General features: G+C 32.6%; 3 protein-coding genes across 5 annotated transcripts; 1 reads left to right on the top strand and 2 right to left on the bottom strand.

The window, feature by feature from the left end:
- Positions 1 to 1373: 1373 nt before the first annotated feature.
- On the bottom strand, positions 1374 to 9747 carry homer (protein). 2 transcript variants are annotated; one of them, XM_012380450.2, is made up of 7 exons: positions 9319 to 9747; positions 8136 to 8292; positions 7932 to 8063; positions 7593 to 7844; positions 7356 to 7496; positions 6993 to 7268; positions 1374 to 6893 (listed from the first exon to the last, which is right to left on the bottom strand). In XM_012380450.2, exons 1-7 carry the CDS (start codon positions 9342 to 9344, stop codon positions 6708 to 6710), a joined length of 1170 nt encoding a protein of 389 aa, XP_012235873.1. In that variant the 5' UTR covers positions 9345 to 9747; the 3' UTR covers positions 1374 to 6707. The 2 variants fall into 2 exon arrangements, with proteins under 2 accessions (XP_012235873.1, XP_012235872.1); XM_012380449.2 differs by having other exon boundaries at positions 7356 to 7844; positions 9319 to 9746.
- A 1656-nt stretch (positions 9748 to 11403) lies between these two features.
- On the bottom strand, positions 11404 to 14203 carry Pngl (N-glycanase Pngl). Of its 2 annotated transcripts, XM_012380447.2 has the most exons (7): positions 14015 to 14203; positions 13685 to 13944; positions 13273 to 13601; positions 12978 to 13196; positions 12703 to 12877; positions 12193 to 12612; positions 11404 to 12081 (listed from the first exon to the last, which is right to left on the bottom strand). In XM_012380447.2, the coding sequence occupies exons 2-7, from the start codon at positions 13904 to 13906 to the stop codon at positions 11512 to 11514; spliced, it is 1935 nt and encodes a 644-aa protein (XP_012235870.2). In that variant the 5' UTR covers positions 13907 to 13944; positions 14015 to 14203; the 3' UTR covers positions 11404 to 11511. The 2 variants fall into 2 exon arrangements, with proteins under 2 accessions (XP_012235870.2, XP_067210058.1); XM_067353957.1 differs by having other exon boundaries at positions 13685 to 14203.
- A 159-nt stretch (positions 14204 to 14362) lies between these two features.
- Positions 14363 to 17614, top strand: Ilk (integrin linked kinase). Its single transcript, XM_012380448.2, has 7 exons — positions 14363 to 14903; positions 15252 to 15417; positions 15498 to 15690; positions 15753 to 15833; positions 15925 to 16367; positions 16443 to 16673; positions 16821 to 17614. Exons 1-7 carry the CDS (start codon positions 14719 to 14721, stop codon positions 16965 to 16967), a joined length of 1446 nt encoding a protein of 481 aa, XP_012235871.1. The 5' UTR covers positions 14363 to 14718; the 3' UTR covers positions 16968 to 17614.
- The last annotated feature ends 7 nt before the right edge of the window (positions 17615 to 17621 follow it).

The following is a 17621-nucleotide window of genomic DNA, read 5'->3' on the forward strand; positions in this document are numbered from 1 at the left end:
ATGACGACGTAGTGCCGAGTAAAATGATGTGGAGAACGGAACATCCTGTAGCAAGCCAAGAAATAGCAAGTCGCCAAATTGGCGCCATACACGAGATCAATAGACGTATAAGCAAACCAAATTCGATTTAAAAAATACTGTACAATTACTGAATATTATTAGATTATTAATTATATTATTATTTAACGCATGCGTGAGATTTTAAATTAAAATTTTTTAATTAAAATTGAAAATCTTGCACGCAATTAAAATTTTTAGTTATACCACTTTGTGTGATAGCTTGTTTTCTTACATTTTTTTTTATTAATTGCGACAAAAGTTATGTCACAAATTAAAAAAAAAATTTTTTTAATTAAGAAAATATTAAATATAAAAAGTTTATATGCAAATAAAATATGCTTCATATAATTTTAATGAGATTCAAAACTTCTATCATTTATTACGTGTTTTCTTGGTTTCTTAGTGAATAATATTACGAAGTATATACGTGATTCATAATCCTTGATTGAATGAGAACGAAATCGTGACGCTTTTGAACACGTAGAATGCGTGACGGAATCAGCACATACAGAGTGACTCGGAAGTTACACTTTTAATCGTGACGAACCAGACAGAAACCAGACTAAAAATAAGCAGTTATATCATAATATTGAGGCGTAGCACTTAGGAGAGCGATTAGGTTTTTCAATACAAATTATGAATAAAAAGATTAAGATATCTCACCCAAAATATAATAAGAAATAATTCAAGTTGTCGAACTATTTTTCAAGGCTGTTTTTATTTTTTTAAATAAAAAATATTGTAGTTTATTCATTTATTTAGATAGAGAGCCGTCAATTATGAACCAAATAATAAATTAATCTATTTTTTTTAAGCAAACTTTATAATAAAAATATTTCAATATCTTCAGGAATATATAAATATATTAAGGTTTCAAAATATTATTAAATTTAATTGCTGAATACAGGATATTACTTTTGCGTACATCCATGCGTACACCTTGTTTATATGTATGACGTCACACTTGCGCAACATACCTGTTCAGATTCAATTTATTCACTCGACATTGTAATCGGTATTCGATGATTCATTCAAGAGGAATTCGATGAATCCAATATACCATCCAATACTACATAAGCATTGTTATCTATGGATATCTATGATTTCCGTCTCTCGAATGACGATGTTATTTCTATAAAGGTCTAAAGAAACTTGTGTATCGATGGACCGAATATACATATATTGAAAAATAATTTCTTTTAAAAGATCTCCGTTGTTATAATAAATTTTTGAGCATACATCGTGCATAATTATTATAACTCGCATCAAGAGAGTTAGTGTGCAGAACTTATAACGAAGAAAAATGCGGTGGAGCCGTCTGAAAATGTTTTATTAAGATTACATATGGCAAGCGAGGCTTCCGTTTCCAATTCCTCAAATTGAAAATCCATCTCCTCAACATTTTTTCCGATACATACATATATATATACTGTCGGTACGATAAAAAGTGCATTCTCTAGCACATCTTGCACTTGTCTTATCTAATTCTCTACTAAAAATTTGTCTAGGTTTATCACCTTTACCACTTTGAGAGAATCGTTCAGACTCCTTGTGCGAATCGTTCCCTTACGCGTCTGCACTATACAATTATAGTACAGCGAAGATTATGCGAGCTGAATGCTATAATCATTCGTAACCATAAATAATATCCTGATAATAAATTTCTTAGATTTTGCGGAATATGATACATAGTCCTCTTAACGGTAAAATGTATATTCTCAACATATCGTACGAACTTATAAAAAAAAATAACACATGCTAGTACTGCATACTGAAAAACCTTTATCAAACATATCAAAACAAATCTCGTTGATGATCTTTAATTGTGCGTAGCAAAGGAATCATGTTACACACATTTTCCAATCGTACATATGTCATAATTTTACTTATCACCTATCTTTTGACTGTACAAGGTGTTCCGCAATACATTATTTTAATAATACTAATAAATTTAAAGTTGATTTTTTTTCTTACCAAAGCAGTTGAAAAAAAAATCAACATTTAAAACGACTACAATTTTTTCTCGAATTTTTATTGTATGTATACATCTTTATAATCAAATTTTTAATTAAAGTTTCATTAAACTAAATTCTAAAATTATTTGAATGTAATTTTATCATTTTCACATGAAACTTCACAAAAAGATCTTAATTTCTAATTACTTGTAACTCAAAAAGTGGTATTTCCTACATTGATTCACCATTTGTGTTATAATTTTCGCAAAATATGAATAAAAAGATTAAGATATCTCACCCAAAATATAATAAGAAATAATTCAAGTTGTCGAACTATTTGTCAAGGCTGTTTTTATTTTTTTAAATATAAAATATCGTAGTTTATTCATTTATTTAGATAGAGAGCCGTCAATTATGAACCAAATTTATCAAGCTGATATACAATATCATTAAAAATTATGAAAACCTAAAATTAAAAAGATAGTAATTGCAAAATATTAATAATTTTTAAAAATTTCAAAATTTTAAAAAATAAAATTTCATTAAAAAAAAATTAATATTGTCATACCTTTTTAATTTATTTTTTCAAGCAAAATTATCTCCTTCCCATTTACACTGTCAATAACGAATCACCTTATATAGTCAAGAGTGTCTATCGTTAACAATTCTATACAGTGCGTGTCCAACATCTCAGATCTTTCTAAATTATTAATAATAAACAAAATTGGGTATATGCAAGAATAATATGAATGCAATACAATCGAATTAAATAGTTTTGTTATATAATTGGGGTTTTACTAAACATTACTCATGTTAAATGTGCAGACCTTTTGTTAATAGTGTTCACAGGTAACTATGACTTGTTATAAGAAAGTCTATGTTTCAAAAATAAGAAAAAAAAAGTTCGGAAAACGCATATCAGAGTAATCGCGTGACGTCCTTGATATGTTTTATATGTATCTAACTATTAAACATTTCTGCAGGCGCAAGTAATGCAATGTACTTGTAACATTGGTAAAAATATCTCTAACGGCAATGCCACTCGCAATAATACTAAGTAATAAAATAATGACATAATAAAGATCTTAATAATAGATGTAGAGAAAGTGGGTGAGAGTAGAGATTTAAGCGATAGTAATAGTAGGATGAGAGAGTGACTTAATAATAGCGTAGTGATCGCAATAGCAGAAGTAACAGCAGTAGCAACGACAATAGTGTAGTGCTTTCAATAATAATACATTCTCCGATATTTGTGAGACAAAGAAAAACGTAACAAACGTATACGTTCAACGTAAATTTTTGTATAAAAATGAAATATAAAAAATTATACAAATCCACGGTCGAAAATTGGTACGAAATTATTACACATTTTGTGTCCGATGGATTCGATACAAGTGCACGTGTTAATCACTTAATTATAAATGCGCGTTATAATTTATGCAACAATCATTAGCTTCTCAGTACTTATTATATAAAATCAAAGTATCTCTACATTGTACAGTAAAACGTCGATTATCCGAATAAATTAATTCTATCTATTAATAGATAGATTAATTCGAAAAATCGATGGTGGGTAACAACTATTCCAATAACAAATACAATTGTCAAACACATAAAATAAAACATATCGTAAAAAAACATAAATATTAACATTTTAACGGTCGTTGTCACGTATCGAGAGACTTCGCTCGCGCAGTTACATCACCATTAAACGCCAGTTATCTGATGCTTAATTAGGTCTGTGTCCCAGTTCACGTATTCATTATTGTGCAATCCTGTGAAAGGCGCTGACAACAGACGTCATGCAAAACGTCCGGCCGTCAAAATGTTACACACAAAGTATGTATGCAATAACAGGACTATTTTTATGGTATAATACAAGATGATAATACCTATAAAGTATTGTAATACAAAGTGCGAAATCTAATTTCTTAAATAAATAATTTTGCTAATAACGATATTACATAGCTTCATTGATAAATATAATATCACTTTAAACCTTCCAGTACTGTCATACTGTATATAATCTCAAGCTTGACGTAAATTGCACTAAATGTTTTTTTTTTTTTTTTTAATTAAACATATTAAGATCTAAGATCAAATGCGATTTCAATATAAAATTAATTCGATAATTGATTTTACATAATTATTAGAATGGCATGTCGCACGAGTACTGCAAGATTCAAAACTGAAATAAATGTATGTACAAATTCCAGATTCACTACATTCCCTTTCATCTCTGAATTCTTTGATTATTCGCTTGTAAACAAAGAATTTACAGTTGAGAGAAAATGCGTGATGCCTGAGATATTCTCTATACATATGTTAGCACTGAAACGCAGTAGTTGTGAGAGACGATGGGTGCATCCTTTAATATTAGATAATGTATTTAAAAAAGCGGAATTTTATATATTTGTCGTCGTGATATCGATAGTTTCTGTCGGAAGAATTCTGTATTTTCTCTTTTGCTTTCTTTCATCTAAATGGATGATTTTCAGGAACGTTTTTTAAGAAAACATTTCTCTCACAAACATACTTGGGACAGTCGCCGTTCTACTGTTTTATACATAAGAATGGTACTCATGCGTACGACAAATTCAACAATAAACGTATGCTCTTTTCATAGAACTTTACAGAGTAGGACATTTAACTTCACCATCTGATATATTTTCCATTTGACATCACAGAAAAAAAGCTATACGTAGAATGTTTCATGAAAGATAATACGCCGATATTTATAATAGAAAATCAATGGAACAATTTTAAATTAAGATAGGTATCGGAATTTCATTTTTCTCTGGTTACGTGTACATAAATTCTTAAAAAATAATAAAAGTATTTAATTTTTAATCCATAAAAATAAATATTAAAAACATAATACATTTAAAATTATCACAGACATGCTTTATATCCGAATGTGGTAAATGTCTAATCAATCTGTGCGTACACACGTTATTAATGTAAAGCATGGCTAAAGAAAACACTTTGTACAATAAAGTTCGAAGATAATCTTATAAATTTAAAAGAGTAATTCTTAATCATTTCGCATACAGAAGTCATTTTTTTCTCAATTAGTTAATCTACATTATGCAGACATTTTCTAGAAATCGCAAAAATTCCGTATTTGTCATCGTTGCCTTATATCTAAAATTGAAGCCGTAGAAAAGTAAAAAAGTAAAATAAAATTACTGTTACATCACTACAGATTATCAAATTTAATCTAAAGTAGATAAAGGAAATATAAAAAAGATACTATTATAGCGTTTCTTCATTTCTATCTATAAATTGCTTGAAATTGATTTTTCTTATTGTCCACATTTTTTATTATATGTACAAGCATTCTATTTGTTTACTAGTTTATATAAGTTAATTAGAATTTTATGTTATTTAAAAAAATATAAACAATAACTGATATGCATTTGTTTCAGAATTAGTTAATTTTCTACAAAACAATGAAAGCGACAAGAAATTTTGCTAATAAACCATTAATATTTTATAACTCATTCATATAAAGCATTTTCATATTTGGATTTATATAAACTTTTTTTCACTTGCCTGATCACTTCAATACAATATATAAATGTGATCGCATATTTTTTAAACACCCTGTTGTGTAAAAGGATGAGGGTGCATTTGAATATTGGCACAAATTTAAACAATTTAAATATCACAAACCACGAAAAAATTGTTCCTGTATTTTTTTCAGAAAATGTTTAAAAAACATCAAAAGTTTGTGATATAGAATATTTAAATTGCTTAAATGCAACATGGTGTTCACAAATGTACTCCCTTCTCTCTACGTACTACTTATCAATATCTAGTCAACATGTTTTGATCGATCCATATCTCTTAAATTACTAGACTCCCATTCAAAATTCCATTAAAAAATTTATTCCTGAATTCGTCGGAAGACAGAACATAATACTCATATTTTATGAAATATTCTATATGTAATATTTGGTAATTTTTGGACTTTATATCTTAAATTTCTTATTTATCAATTTTTACTAATTTAATAATCATACAGTTGTGTCGCCACGTTCATGTAAAAACTATTATTATTATTATTATTATTATATCTAGAATAAGAGTCCAGTAATAAATATTAAGTTTTAATATGTTGTAAAAAACAAATAACTTTCAATATAATACAAAATTTGAAAAAATAATATTTGAATAAACATTAAAATTCCGTACCATCACCAGAAAAATGTAAAAACATTTTTTTCAATTTTTAGGAAAAAAACTCATCCGATCACTTTCTTAATTTTAGAAATAAAGTCAAGTGTGTAAAGTTTGACTGGATGACTATACATTATATGCATATTACATATGTATATAGAATATCAGAAGAAAGAAAACAGATGGTAAGATCAAGTGTCCTATTCTGTGTAACGATAGCACAATTATGGCACGAAACTTATTCCTAAAGAGAAACGCTAAACAGGTCAGGTTTTCAATTCAATATAAATACATGTTCAGGGAGCAACCTCTCTTCTGTAGTGTACTATTTTTGAGGTGATCATCTCAGTATTCTATAATTTTTCTGCTCGATTAATCTGCGTTCGACTTTTTTGGAACTTCTCCCTTTCATTAATCTATTTCATCCATTCGTACATCGCGCTTATAGTAAATACAAAAGACCTAAGAAAGGCATTCTTAGGTTTCCTACAAATACAGTGCAAACTGTACTTAAGTTTGCAGTGTATTTGAGATTTCTCGATGTACAGTTGCCAAATCCTGTATACAGCCAGCTAATCTGACATTTAACGTATCCAAATTTTGTTTTTGAACCTTGTTCGCACTTAACGCAAGTTCTAATTGTTCGTGAACTACATTCAACATCTCGCGAAGTTCTGCGTTCTCTTTCTGTAGAGCCTTACAAAATAAAAAAAAATATTTGTTAATCAAATATTTGACAAAAAAAAATATTAAAAAACTAATACTAATATTAGAAAGTATTAAAACTCTACATACCACAAAATCTTTATTTTTAGTGGCCATAGTGAGAGCTTTGATTTCTTCATTTCGCGTTCTTAGTTCACTTTCCAATGCTTCAACTCTCAATCTTAGAGCTTCACTATTTCCTTCCGCGATCTTTCCAGATTCCAAATCAGCATATCTAGCTTTTATTTTGGCATTTTCATCTTTGTACAATTGCAACTGCCTCTTCCATTCGTCGACATTGGCTGTAGATTCTTGTAAAGCACTCGTTAGTCTTGCATTGTTACTTTTAAGATTATTCAATTCAACCTGTAACAAAATGCCATTTATAATACCTTTATTTACACAATACTTGTATTTATGTGTAATTCTCTAAAAAGACATTTTGAATCTTACCTCCCATTTTTTTGCGTTAACAGAACTTTGAGCTAAAGCATGTTTCAACCTATCATTCTCATATTTGAGCTGCTCAGCCGACTGTCCACTTTGTGAGCTCAATTGTACCGATTTTCCTTGATGCTGCGGACTTTCTGTACTCTGCTGAGAAACACTCTGTGATCTTGAATGGACTGCGTTTTTCAATTCGTCGTCCACTTTATTTTGACAACTACCAGGTAAAGGACTGCTGCTTACCGAAGATACACTGTTCTGAGCGGAAATCATATTGGCATTTGGATTTGGGTTGTTCGACGCTGACACATTGGAGTTAATCATCGAGGAGTTTGGTGGATCTATGAGATCTTGCTCCGACGACGGCATACCCGATCGAGACGTAATTGGACTGACATTTGCGCTGGTGGCCGGTGTAACTGAAGAACTGTTCGATTGTAACTTTGCACTGGCCAGCTTAGTGGCTTCTTTTACCTCATGAAACTTCTCGATAAACTGTTAACAAAAAATATTTCTTCTGAGAGTATGATATATAAAGATTTCTGCTTTGTAAATTTTAATGAAAGTAAGCTCAATACAAACCTTTCCTAATTCAGCCTCGGATGCAAAACCTAAACCGTACACGGTATTTGCCCTGACGTCCGACCATTGGCCAAATTTCTGTGATGTTTTTGTAAAAGTCATGTTTGGAGTAACTGTACTATTTATGACGGCCTAAAAAATGTTTGTATGCGTTAGATAGGAGTCCATATTATTTTTATACTGTTAAATACTATTTATAATTACCTTTGTTCCTTCAACTGAAATTATTCTATATAGACTTCTAGTAGAATCATAGAAGAATGATACTGATATTGCTGCTGATGATGCAGGCACCCAAGACCGTTTGGTCTTGGGATCAATGTGAAATACGTGCGCTTTGCACGTAAAGATTGGTTGTTCACTGTAATCAGTTTAAATGATAATAGAAGAGTGTGTGATTTTCCATATATGATACAAAACATCTATTTTTATCCGACCTCATTAATACAAGTGCATATTTAAAAACATGGCAGAGTTCTTATAAAATTATAAACAAGGTTATCTATATATAATAAGACTTTATAAAAATAGCATTAATATTATTTGTACTTAATGACTTATATAATGACAAATCAAATAAAACTTAATATATGTCTTACATTGTTAAATATGAGAATAGAAATAACTTTAAAACAAAAGAGCAGACAAACTAGTTGATCATGATAGTAATTAGTATATTAAAAAATATTTATAAATGTTTCAGCCAACTACAAGATCATTTTCATTGCACATAAAATCGAAATAAATCAGAATTAAAAAATAACTTACAAAATCACATTATAATGCAATAAATAATGGGAAATAAAAAAATTAATTTGGTAAAATTGCAATTACACTGTAATTTTAGCTAAAAATAGAATAAAAGATATTTATATCATATAAATGTCCTATGTAATCATACATATGTATATTTAAAAGATATATATGTATATTTAATAAATCCTACATATTTTTTGCTCATTTAAAAATTTCTATGCAAACTTGACGAATTAAATTTTTGTTCTAATTATAAAAACAGTAAAACAAATGTTACAAATTAAACAATGAAAGAGTGTTCTTGACCAATTTCAGCATTATTATATGAATGCGAAACAGGAAAATTATTCTGACTCGTATTACTCGCGTACGTGCTGTATTAGTATCGCTAATTAAGACGGGAAAACGTGTATGCCAGTGAAACACATACGCAGAAAAACGCAGTAACGCGTTGCAGAGGGGCATTGCCTTCCGCATCTAGTTTGTGCGGCACGATAGAGGCCGGTGACAGGCGCATTAAGGATAATTCGTCGTACGCACACGAATGCGGAACGAAAATTAGCCGTCGTGTATACATGCACGTTACACACCCTTAAAAGGTCGTGCGGAACACCTCGCCGGAATTACTTACCCCATTGTTTCCTTGCCCGATGTCATATAAAAGCCTCCTTAGTCACACAGTCTTATAAATTGTTTCGCGTGCATTCAACGCGAGTGTGCAGCGGCTATTTTCAGATCGGAACAGACGAGATTTTTTGAGAAACAGCCGAGAACTGTCCGAATGAAGGCCGAGATCCGCCAGTTGACAGCCGCCATCGGCCGAACTTCTCTATAGTGAACGGCGACGATCACGCGACGACATGAGCGTAGTCGAATCTCTCCGCGGTCTGCCTGGATTTAATCGATTTTCCGAGAAAGGCTCTGCCATTCGCCGTTAACCTCACCGCGACTCACCACTCCAACCCGTCAAATTCACTAAATCCACTAAATGCAGCTTCGCGAAAAGTCGCGTACGCACATCACGCCCGACGCGATCGTACTCGTATTCTCTTGAGGGCACAAACCAGTGAGCTATATAACATACTAAAGTGAGGCTTGAAGGAGTGGGGGTAATCCATTATGGAAGAGAGAAAGCTACATTAGACGGGGACGTCTGTCTCATGCCTGTTTCCGTTGTTAATATTCGCACTATACACGGTAGTAAATGTGGAAGGAGGACAGACATTCCCCATCTATTATTGTTATCCTTGGGCCGCAAACTACACATTGGTTCTCATGGGTAAAGCTTACTATAGTTGTTTTCCAGCAAGAGACACAAGTGTGACAAAAGTATTATTCTCTCTGTTGCTCATTGAATATCGAACAAAGCAAAGTGATACTTGTGTCGATTGTGTCGACTTGTGTCCCTTGATGGAAAACCATCTGTTATATAGCTGGCATGAACGCAACAAATACGATGACGATTATGGTCGGTATTCATAGTCCGTTCTTATATTTAAGATTGTCTTAAGCACGGACTTATATTCGCTCTCTTCGTCACACATAGATTGTGTCTGACAAAGAGAGCGAATATAAGTTCGTGCTTAAGACGATCTTGAATATAAGAACGGACTATGAATACCGCCCTATATTTCGAATTGTGACGCAACATAAACGTGAAGTTTATGGCGCATTTCACCATACAGCATGCAGTACTTCTAGTAATTTTCTAGTTTATATAGATTAAGCGTGAAAAAATGCATCATATGGAATAGATCTAAAGCCGAGAGCACAAGCTTTTACATAAAGCATAACGCATAAGCATAAGGAAATTGATTGGTCTATATATAAGCATAAGCAAATGCATAAGGAAATGGACCAATCAATTTCCTTATGCTTATGTGTTATGCTTTATGCAAAAGTCTGTGCTCCGGCCATAAGGTCTAAGAAATAACTAGGCCAGCTGTAACAAAATTTGAACTTTTAAAATCTTGCAAGTACAAGAAAGTAACTTGAGAATTTTCTTCTATAAATTTATATTCAAATATATGGAAGTAAAAATTAATATTAAATTTTAAACAAGTAGCATTTTTTACAACTGTGTTGGAGCTTTTCTGAGAGTTTGTTATTTCCATGGCATGGTCCAAGGTATATACTGCAATAATATTTATTCATATATTTTCCTACTGATATAAAGATCTTTTATGTATAAAATTTGATTCCGTTATCATTTATAATATAAAGAAAATAGAATATTTTTAAATATTTACCAAATAAAAATTACAATGTAAACAATAATGATTACCTTGGATGCAACTATATGTTACATATAAAATTGTCAAAAATGTAAAAGAGAAAATTATATCAAAGTATGTATATTTTTAAAAATTTTTTATAGAGTTCTTATAGATTTTTATTATTTACCGAAAAATTTCATTAAGAAAAACAATAGCCAACTTTCTTCGAAAACGTTAGTCGATCTTAATAGTATCATATTTCATAGTAGAATGCTTATAAAACAGTGAGTTGTGTGAGCACAAATATCTTGCTTCTGCATCAGGAATTTGATAATATCTATTACACGCCATTATAATATACATAATTTATAAAGACATAATATTGATTCGATTTGATTTGTCGCCATTAACTGTACAAACCACGATAATAGGAAAAGATATATATTTTATATAATTAAAAATATTATATATTAAAATAAAATTATCTAAAAAACAAATAATTACATTCAGAATGAAAATATATATTATAATCATACAATACAAATTCAATTAGACATCACAATTGATTTAATCTACAAAAATTTAATCAATAGAATGTTATATGGGAATCATGTGGAACAATTTTTTAATTGAATGTTAATTATCATAGATGATTTCTCGGCATTTTCTAGACTTTGTCGAAAAAGTTGAGCGTGTTGCCAGGCAAGTTGACCTTGTCCGCCCGACAACGTTACAATTATGTGTAATCTCACCGCTTTTTGCACTTTGTCCGTGTGAAAATTGTTGCAATTATGAACAGGTATGACAATTGCTTTGTTGTCATTAAAAATGGCTTCAATCTCCCAGGATACAGTAGCTCCGTGAAACACCTCCGATGTAGCTTTTAAACTAAACGTCTCTAGACACAATTCGGAATTCTTGGTTTCAAAAATCCATTTAATACGTCCACGTTCTGTTTGCGGAGATCGTGCTAAGTAAACCATTTTCCAGTCATCTTCCACTTTACGAAAGATTCCACCCTCTGCGGTATGCAATCCTTCCAGCCACTCAGATCTTTGCTCGAAAATGGTACCATCATTTTTCATAATGTAATACACATCTTTAACGATGTTATATCGTAGTTCGAACGTTTGTCCATATTTGGAAATGTCCCAAATATAATTCTTTTCTTTATTAACCTAAAAATAAAAAAAGAATTAAGTGAATAATCAATTTGAATAATCAAAACACTTTTGGCAATGTAATTTGAAATTTATGTTACTTTAAAAATTTTTTAAGTATATTCGTACCTGTGTTATTTCTCCTCGTGCTAATCTCCATGCGAGAGAACCCGAAGTCCGTCCTTCGTAAGTTTCATCAGAGTCTTGATTTTGCGAATTTGGAATGTACAGCATATCAGCGAGCTCCAATAAATTCCGTTTGATGACATATTCTCTACGCGCGCGGCTGTAATCGACAGAATTTTGTCGTTTTTCATTCAATGATTGAAGGAGTTGCATTAAACTGTCTTCGGTACAAATTTTTCGTCTTTTCATAACAGCTTCTTGGTCCCGCGTGTAACGCCATGTGACATCTTGCACTTCATCCTTAGAAAAAGCTATTATATATGTGAACTTCTTCTGCCATCCCTTTTCGTACATTAATGGTTTGTCTATTACATTTTCGCACGGATCTAAATGAATCCATCTATTATTTGATGGCGAATACACCTGAGAATCAGAGAATGAAAAGTTACAAATAACGCTCAAGATTTTATCGCAAGATATTTTTTGACATTATTGAATGATAATTTAATATACCTCTGTCCAGACATGATCTGTTTTATCCCATACAAATCGCGCGTCGTAACCCAATGATCGACACATGAGTGTGAACACGTTAGCCCATTCTCCGCAGCGACCACGTCTCAATGTCAACAATGGCTCTGGATGCGAATAACGAGGAAATTCGACAACTATATTGCACTTTTCACATCTAAGATCAAATTAACATTATAACAATATTGCAAGATATGATATACGATCTGATTGCTTAGATATATGATCTTATTAAAGCATACACAGAAAAATTTCACCTATGTAATTCTAGTCTTGAGCAACGAGGATCTGAAGATGGTACTACACTTTCAAATACACATTCAGCAGAACATATTAAACACAATGGACTGTTAACCCATTTGAAACATTTGTGCTTAAACCAGTGCAATAGCTCTACCAAGAATAGATCTTTGGCAATCAATTCTGTCTCAAATTGTGAAGAGGCATCTTTTGTTGCATCGTTTAACTTAAAAGATCTGCAAATACAAGATAGAAAATTTAAAAAATAAAATTTATTGCAAAGAAGACAGAGCACAGATATGATTCAATTACTTTTGTAATTCTCTCATCTTTGTCATTGCTGCAATTTCTAACTGTGTGATAGGTATGATGCTTCTGGCCTTTCTTTGCAAGTTTGGATCTTCATAGTGCATGATACTATGAAAATATTCACTAATTCCATTAAAAAGTTTTTCTTGTTCCGTAGAACTTTCTTCAATGTTTCTAGGTCTGCTTTCTGGCCGTACAAATCTGTTTTCTGGCTGTACAAATCTGTTTTCTGCTTTTACAGATCTGTTCTCCGGCATAGCGGACAACAATTTTGATAAACTTTGGAGCCTTGAGAGGGATACGTTACGTGGCAGAAATATGCGTTCTCCATCCTATTACACATAAGTGCATCAGCAAGAATTACACTATAGACAGACAACTAGAAGATTTAAAAAATGCCCATTAAACCGAATACCTCAATGTAGCCAATATGGAACAAGCACTCCAAAGCGCCGATAGCTGGCAGAAGTTTCTCGACGACGATGTCATTGTCGAGGCGCAACTCGCGAGACTTGTCATCGTTGGGTGACCTCAGTAAGTTATGACAGATGTTCAGCAATGCTCTTCGTGCTTCATCTCGCACATCATTTTCGTTTTCCTCCAGAGACTCTACACAGCGCTCAAGACTTCCGTCCATGTTAACATGGATTACACAGCTGATAAGTCCGCAATCATCTGTTCACGATCACTGTCAAGTACTGGCCAGCCAGATCAATTTGGCGTATCATCATTACCGTTAACTTACCTAATCTAGAGGTGAAATAAGCTTAGTTATTAGTTTATATCGTAGGAACTTTCTACGCCGCACGCACTTCAAACGAACCATTTTAGCCAAGACTCAAATCATTTTAGCCAAGACTCAAATCATTTTTAGTCAAAACTTAAATCATTTTATCTAAGATTTTCGTTTTAGCAATTGGCTATGTTTTTAAATTTTATTGTAGATGAGAAAATAAGTATTCTGGCCTATAAAAAATGCGTTGATGAATATCTTTTACCGACAGCGAAGAATTATGAGCTTTACTGCGAGCTTGCGACGGGCGAGGAAAGACCTAGCTGGCGTTCCGCAAATGTCTGCTGGAGATGCCTTATTTTCCTATCTGAACGCCCTGCGTCTTATCAAGGATGTGACTGTCGAGGCGGAATGAGGGGGATATGTAACAGTGTTCGCTCACTGTGAGCTGGTGTGGGTTGATTCTTCATCTCATCAGAGTACGGATCGTATATGGTCATCCGTGTAACCAGCTAGATGCAACTGCACGCAGTGCCGGATATCAAGAATTGCATAATATTCGAAATTCGTCCGCGCCCATGGAATGCGCGATTCCACTTGACACAAAGTTCCTACGATAAAGCATTGCGGAGCATACAATACGTACGTCAAGTGCGGTGAAGCTAATAAGGTTGACGTGCTGGTGTTAGTGTCAGGAATATGGCTATATTTAGCGTATGACGGTTTTGGAGCACGTACAGTGCCGTCGTTCTAATATAACATCGTTCGTGCATCGCCTGTGTTTACGGTCGGTTTATGATACCAGAACGAAAATGGAAGATATATTTCAGTGGTGTCGCGAAGGCAATGCTATGCAAGTTCGTGTCTGGCTGGATGACACTGAACATGACATGAACCAAGGGTAATTATTCCAGAACTCCTTTTTTGGAAAGGACTCGGTCAGAGGCTGTAGTTTTTCAGACTCTATAATTAGGCGGACTGTATAATCAAATGATTTCTGTAAATAGTATTTTTTTAAAGAAATAAATGCTAAGAAACATGTAAATATAACTTTACATGAAATTTTTCAAGCTAATTAAATATTTTATTGTAACAATTTTATATGTAACACTTTGGATCTTTCTTAAGTAATGTTTGCATTTGTCTGGAAATAACTTTAACTCGAAAATTTACATTTTATTTTTTATTATAAAATATTTTATAGTATTTTATTAATATTGTATAATAAAACATATGGTTCTATATATAGAGATGACCATGGATTCAGTCCACTTCACTGGTGTTGTAAAGAAGGACACTTTAAATTGGCGGAGTTGCTTGTCAGCAGAGGAGCACGCATTAATGCCACTAACAGAGGCGATGACACACCTTTGCATCTAGCTTCTGCGCACGGACATAAAGAAATAGTGCAATTGGTAAAAGAAAATTTAACAATGCCACTTGTAATTATTAAGATTGTTTATTTCAGATAGATAATGTATAATTTAATTTATAGTTACTCAGAAATCGTGCTGACGTAAACGTCACAAATGAACATGGAAACACTGCCTTGCATTACGCTTGTTTTTGGGGAGATCAAGCAGTTGCAGAAGAATTGGTTGCAGCTGGTGCTCTCGTGTCCATTGCCAATAAAGATGGCGACACTCCTCTTGATAAAGCCAGAGGAGTTGTGGCTAAAAGATTGCATGGTATGTAGAGAGTTCCTATTATGAATTAATATATCTTTCATATACATTTCTTGTTTGATTAGATTTAGCAGTGGAGTATGGACAAGACTTGAAGAAGATCCAGTTCAAAGATCAGAGCTGGTTAGGCCTGAAAACAAGAAGCCGTATGTATCCGAAATCCTAAAAGAGATTAAATCCTATAATTGATTGTATTGATACGTATTCTATAAGTGTTTTTGTATTATTATTTTTCAGGAGATGCGACTCTCTCAAGGCACAAAGGGATCAGTATGGCAGATCTGGCCCTGCACACACATCTTGCAAGCACACCAAGCGGTGACACTTGGAGAGGACGATGGCAAAACAATGATATTGTCGCCAAAATTTTAAACACCCGTGAATGCACTGCACGTGTTTCCAGAGACTTTAATGAAGAATTCCCGAAATTGAGAATCTTTTCGCATCCTAATGTTCTGCCAGTTCTCGGTTGCGTGAATCAACCGCCGCAACTGGCAACCGTTTCTCAATTCATGGCGCGAGGTAGTTTGCATCGACTTCTGCACGGAGGAACAGGCGTCGTCGTGGATACAGCGCGCGCTCTTCGATTAGCTCTCGACGTTGCCAGGGCTATGGCATTTCTTCACGGTTTGGATCGACAGAATAGATGCAGATTTTATCTCAACAGTAAACATATAATGGTGAGAATTGACAACTGTACAAATAATTAAATATGAAGTGATATAACAATATTATAATGCTGTATTGTGTTTTAGATCGATGAAGATCTAACAGCTCGTGTGAACATGGCAGACGCGAAATTTTCTTTTCAAGAAGTCGGACGAATTTATGAGCCAGCATGGATGTCGCCGGAAGCTTTAAGTAAGCGTCCAGTGGACATTAATCTCGAGGCTAGCGATATGTGGAGCTTCGCTGTTCTTCTATGGGAGTTAGCCACTCGAGAAGTACCTTTTGCTGATCTATCGCCTATGGAGTGTGGCATGAAGGTTACAATTTATTAATATTATTAAAAGTGGCAATATTAATGTTCTTTCTCTTTTCAATAATTTTGGTGAATTTCATCAAATTATTTTATGCGCGACAATATTTTATCCAATTTAAACATCAAATTAAGAGCTAATAATCTAATGTAGATCGCGCTGGAAGATTTACGCATCAGTATTCCACCGGGCATTTCTCCGCATCTTGCAAAGCTCATTCGGATTTGCATGAATGAAGATCCAGGCAAACGACCATCCTTCGATATGGTTGTGCCAATCCTTGATAAGATGAAGCGCTGAAATGTGTTCGATATTTCTCGACAAATGGTAATACATATAATTGGAAGAAACACAAGTGGAAAACATACAAAAAAGATTGAAGAGTGCCTAACGAATCTCTATATTTATTCAACTGCCTCGAGCATTATTATTAACAACGATAGAATATTTTTATATCACTGTGTTTTACAAGTGAACGAATACTGCCTTTAAAAGCCTAAAGTAGTTTCTAAATGGACTAATTTTTAGCTATTCTTATATTTAATATAAAATTATATGAATGTTTTGTGCAGGTATAAGTGTTTATATCCGTAATCTAAATAAAATTTTAAATAACTCGAACTTTTATCTGTTTGGCATATTTAATATCAAATCGCCAATACTTCTAATATAAAAAGCATAGTGACACTATTTACATATTAGAGAGCATATTTTTTATAAAACTTTTAGTGACACAGTCTGTCTGTATTGTCGGACATATTGTATTATTTGTACATTAATTGAAATTAGAATGATTAATAAAACTAAATCAATTTATAATAATGAATTTATTTAAACTCGAGTGATTTGTATCGTAAATAATAATTCTGCATGCAAATTTTTTTCATGTAGATATATGTCAACGAATATTATTACATGTAGACAAATATATATTTGCTGTTACAAAATGTTTAG

This window comes from Linepithema humile, chromosome 1 (genome assembly GCF_040581485.1).
Source record: "Linepithema humile isolate Giens D197 chromosome 1, Lhum_UNIL_v1.0, whole genome shotgun sequence".
Classification (NCBI taxonomy): Eukaryota; Metazoa; Arthropoda; class Insecta; order Hymenoptera; family Formicidae; genus Linepithema; species Linepithema humile.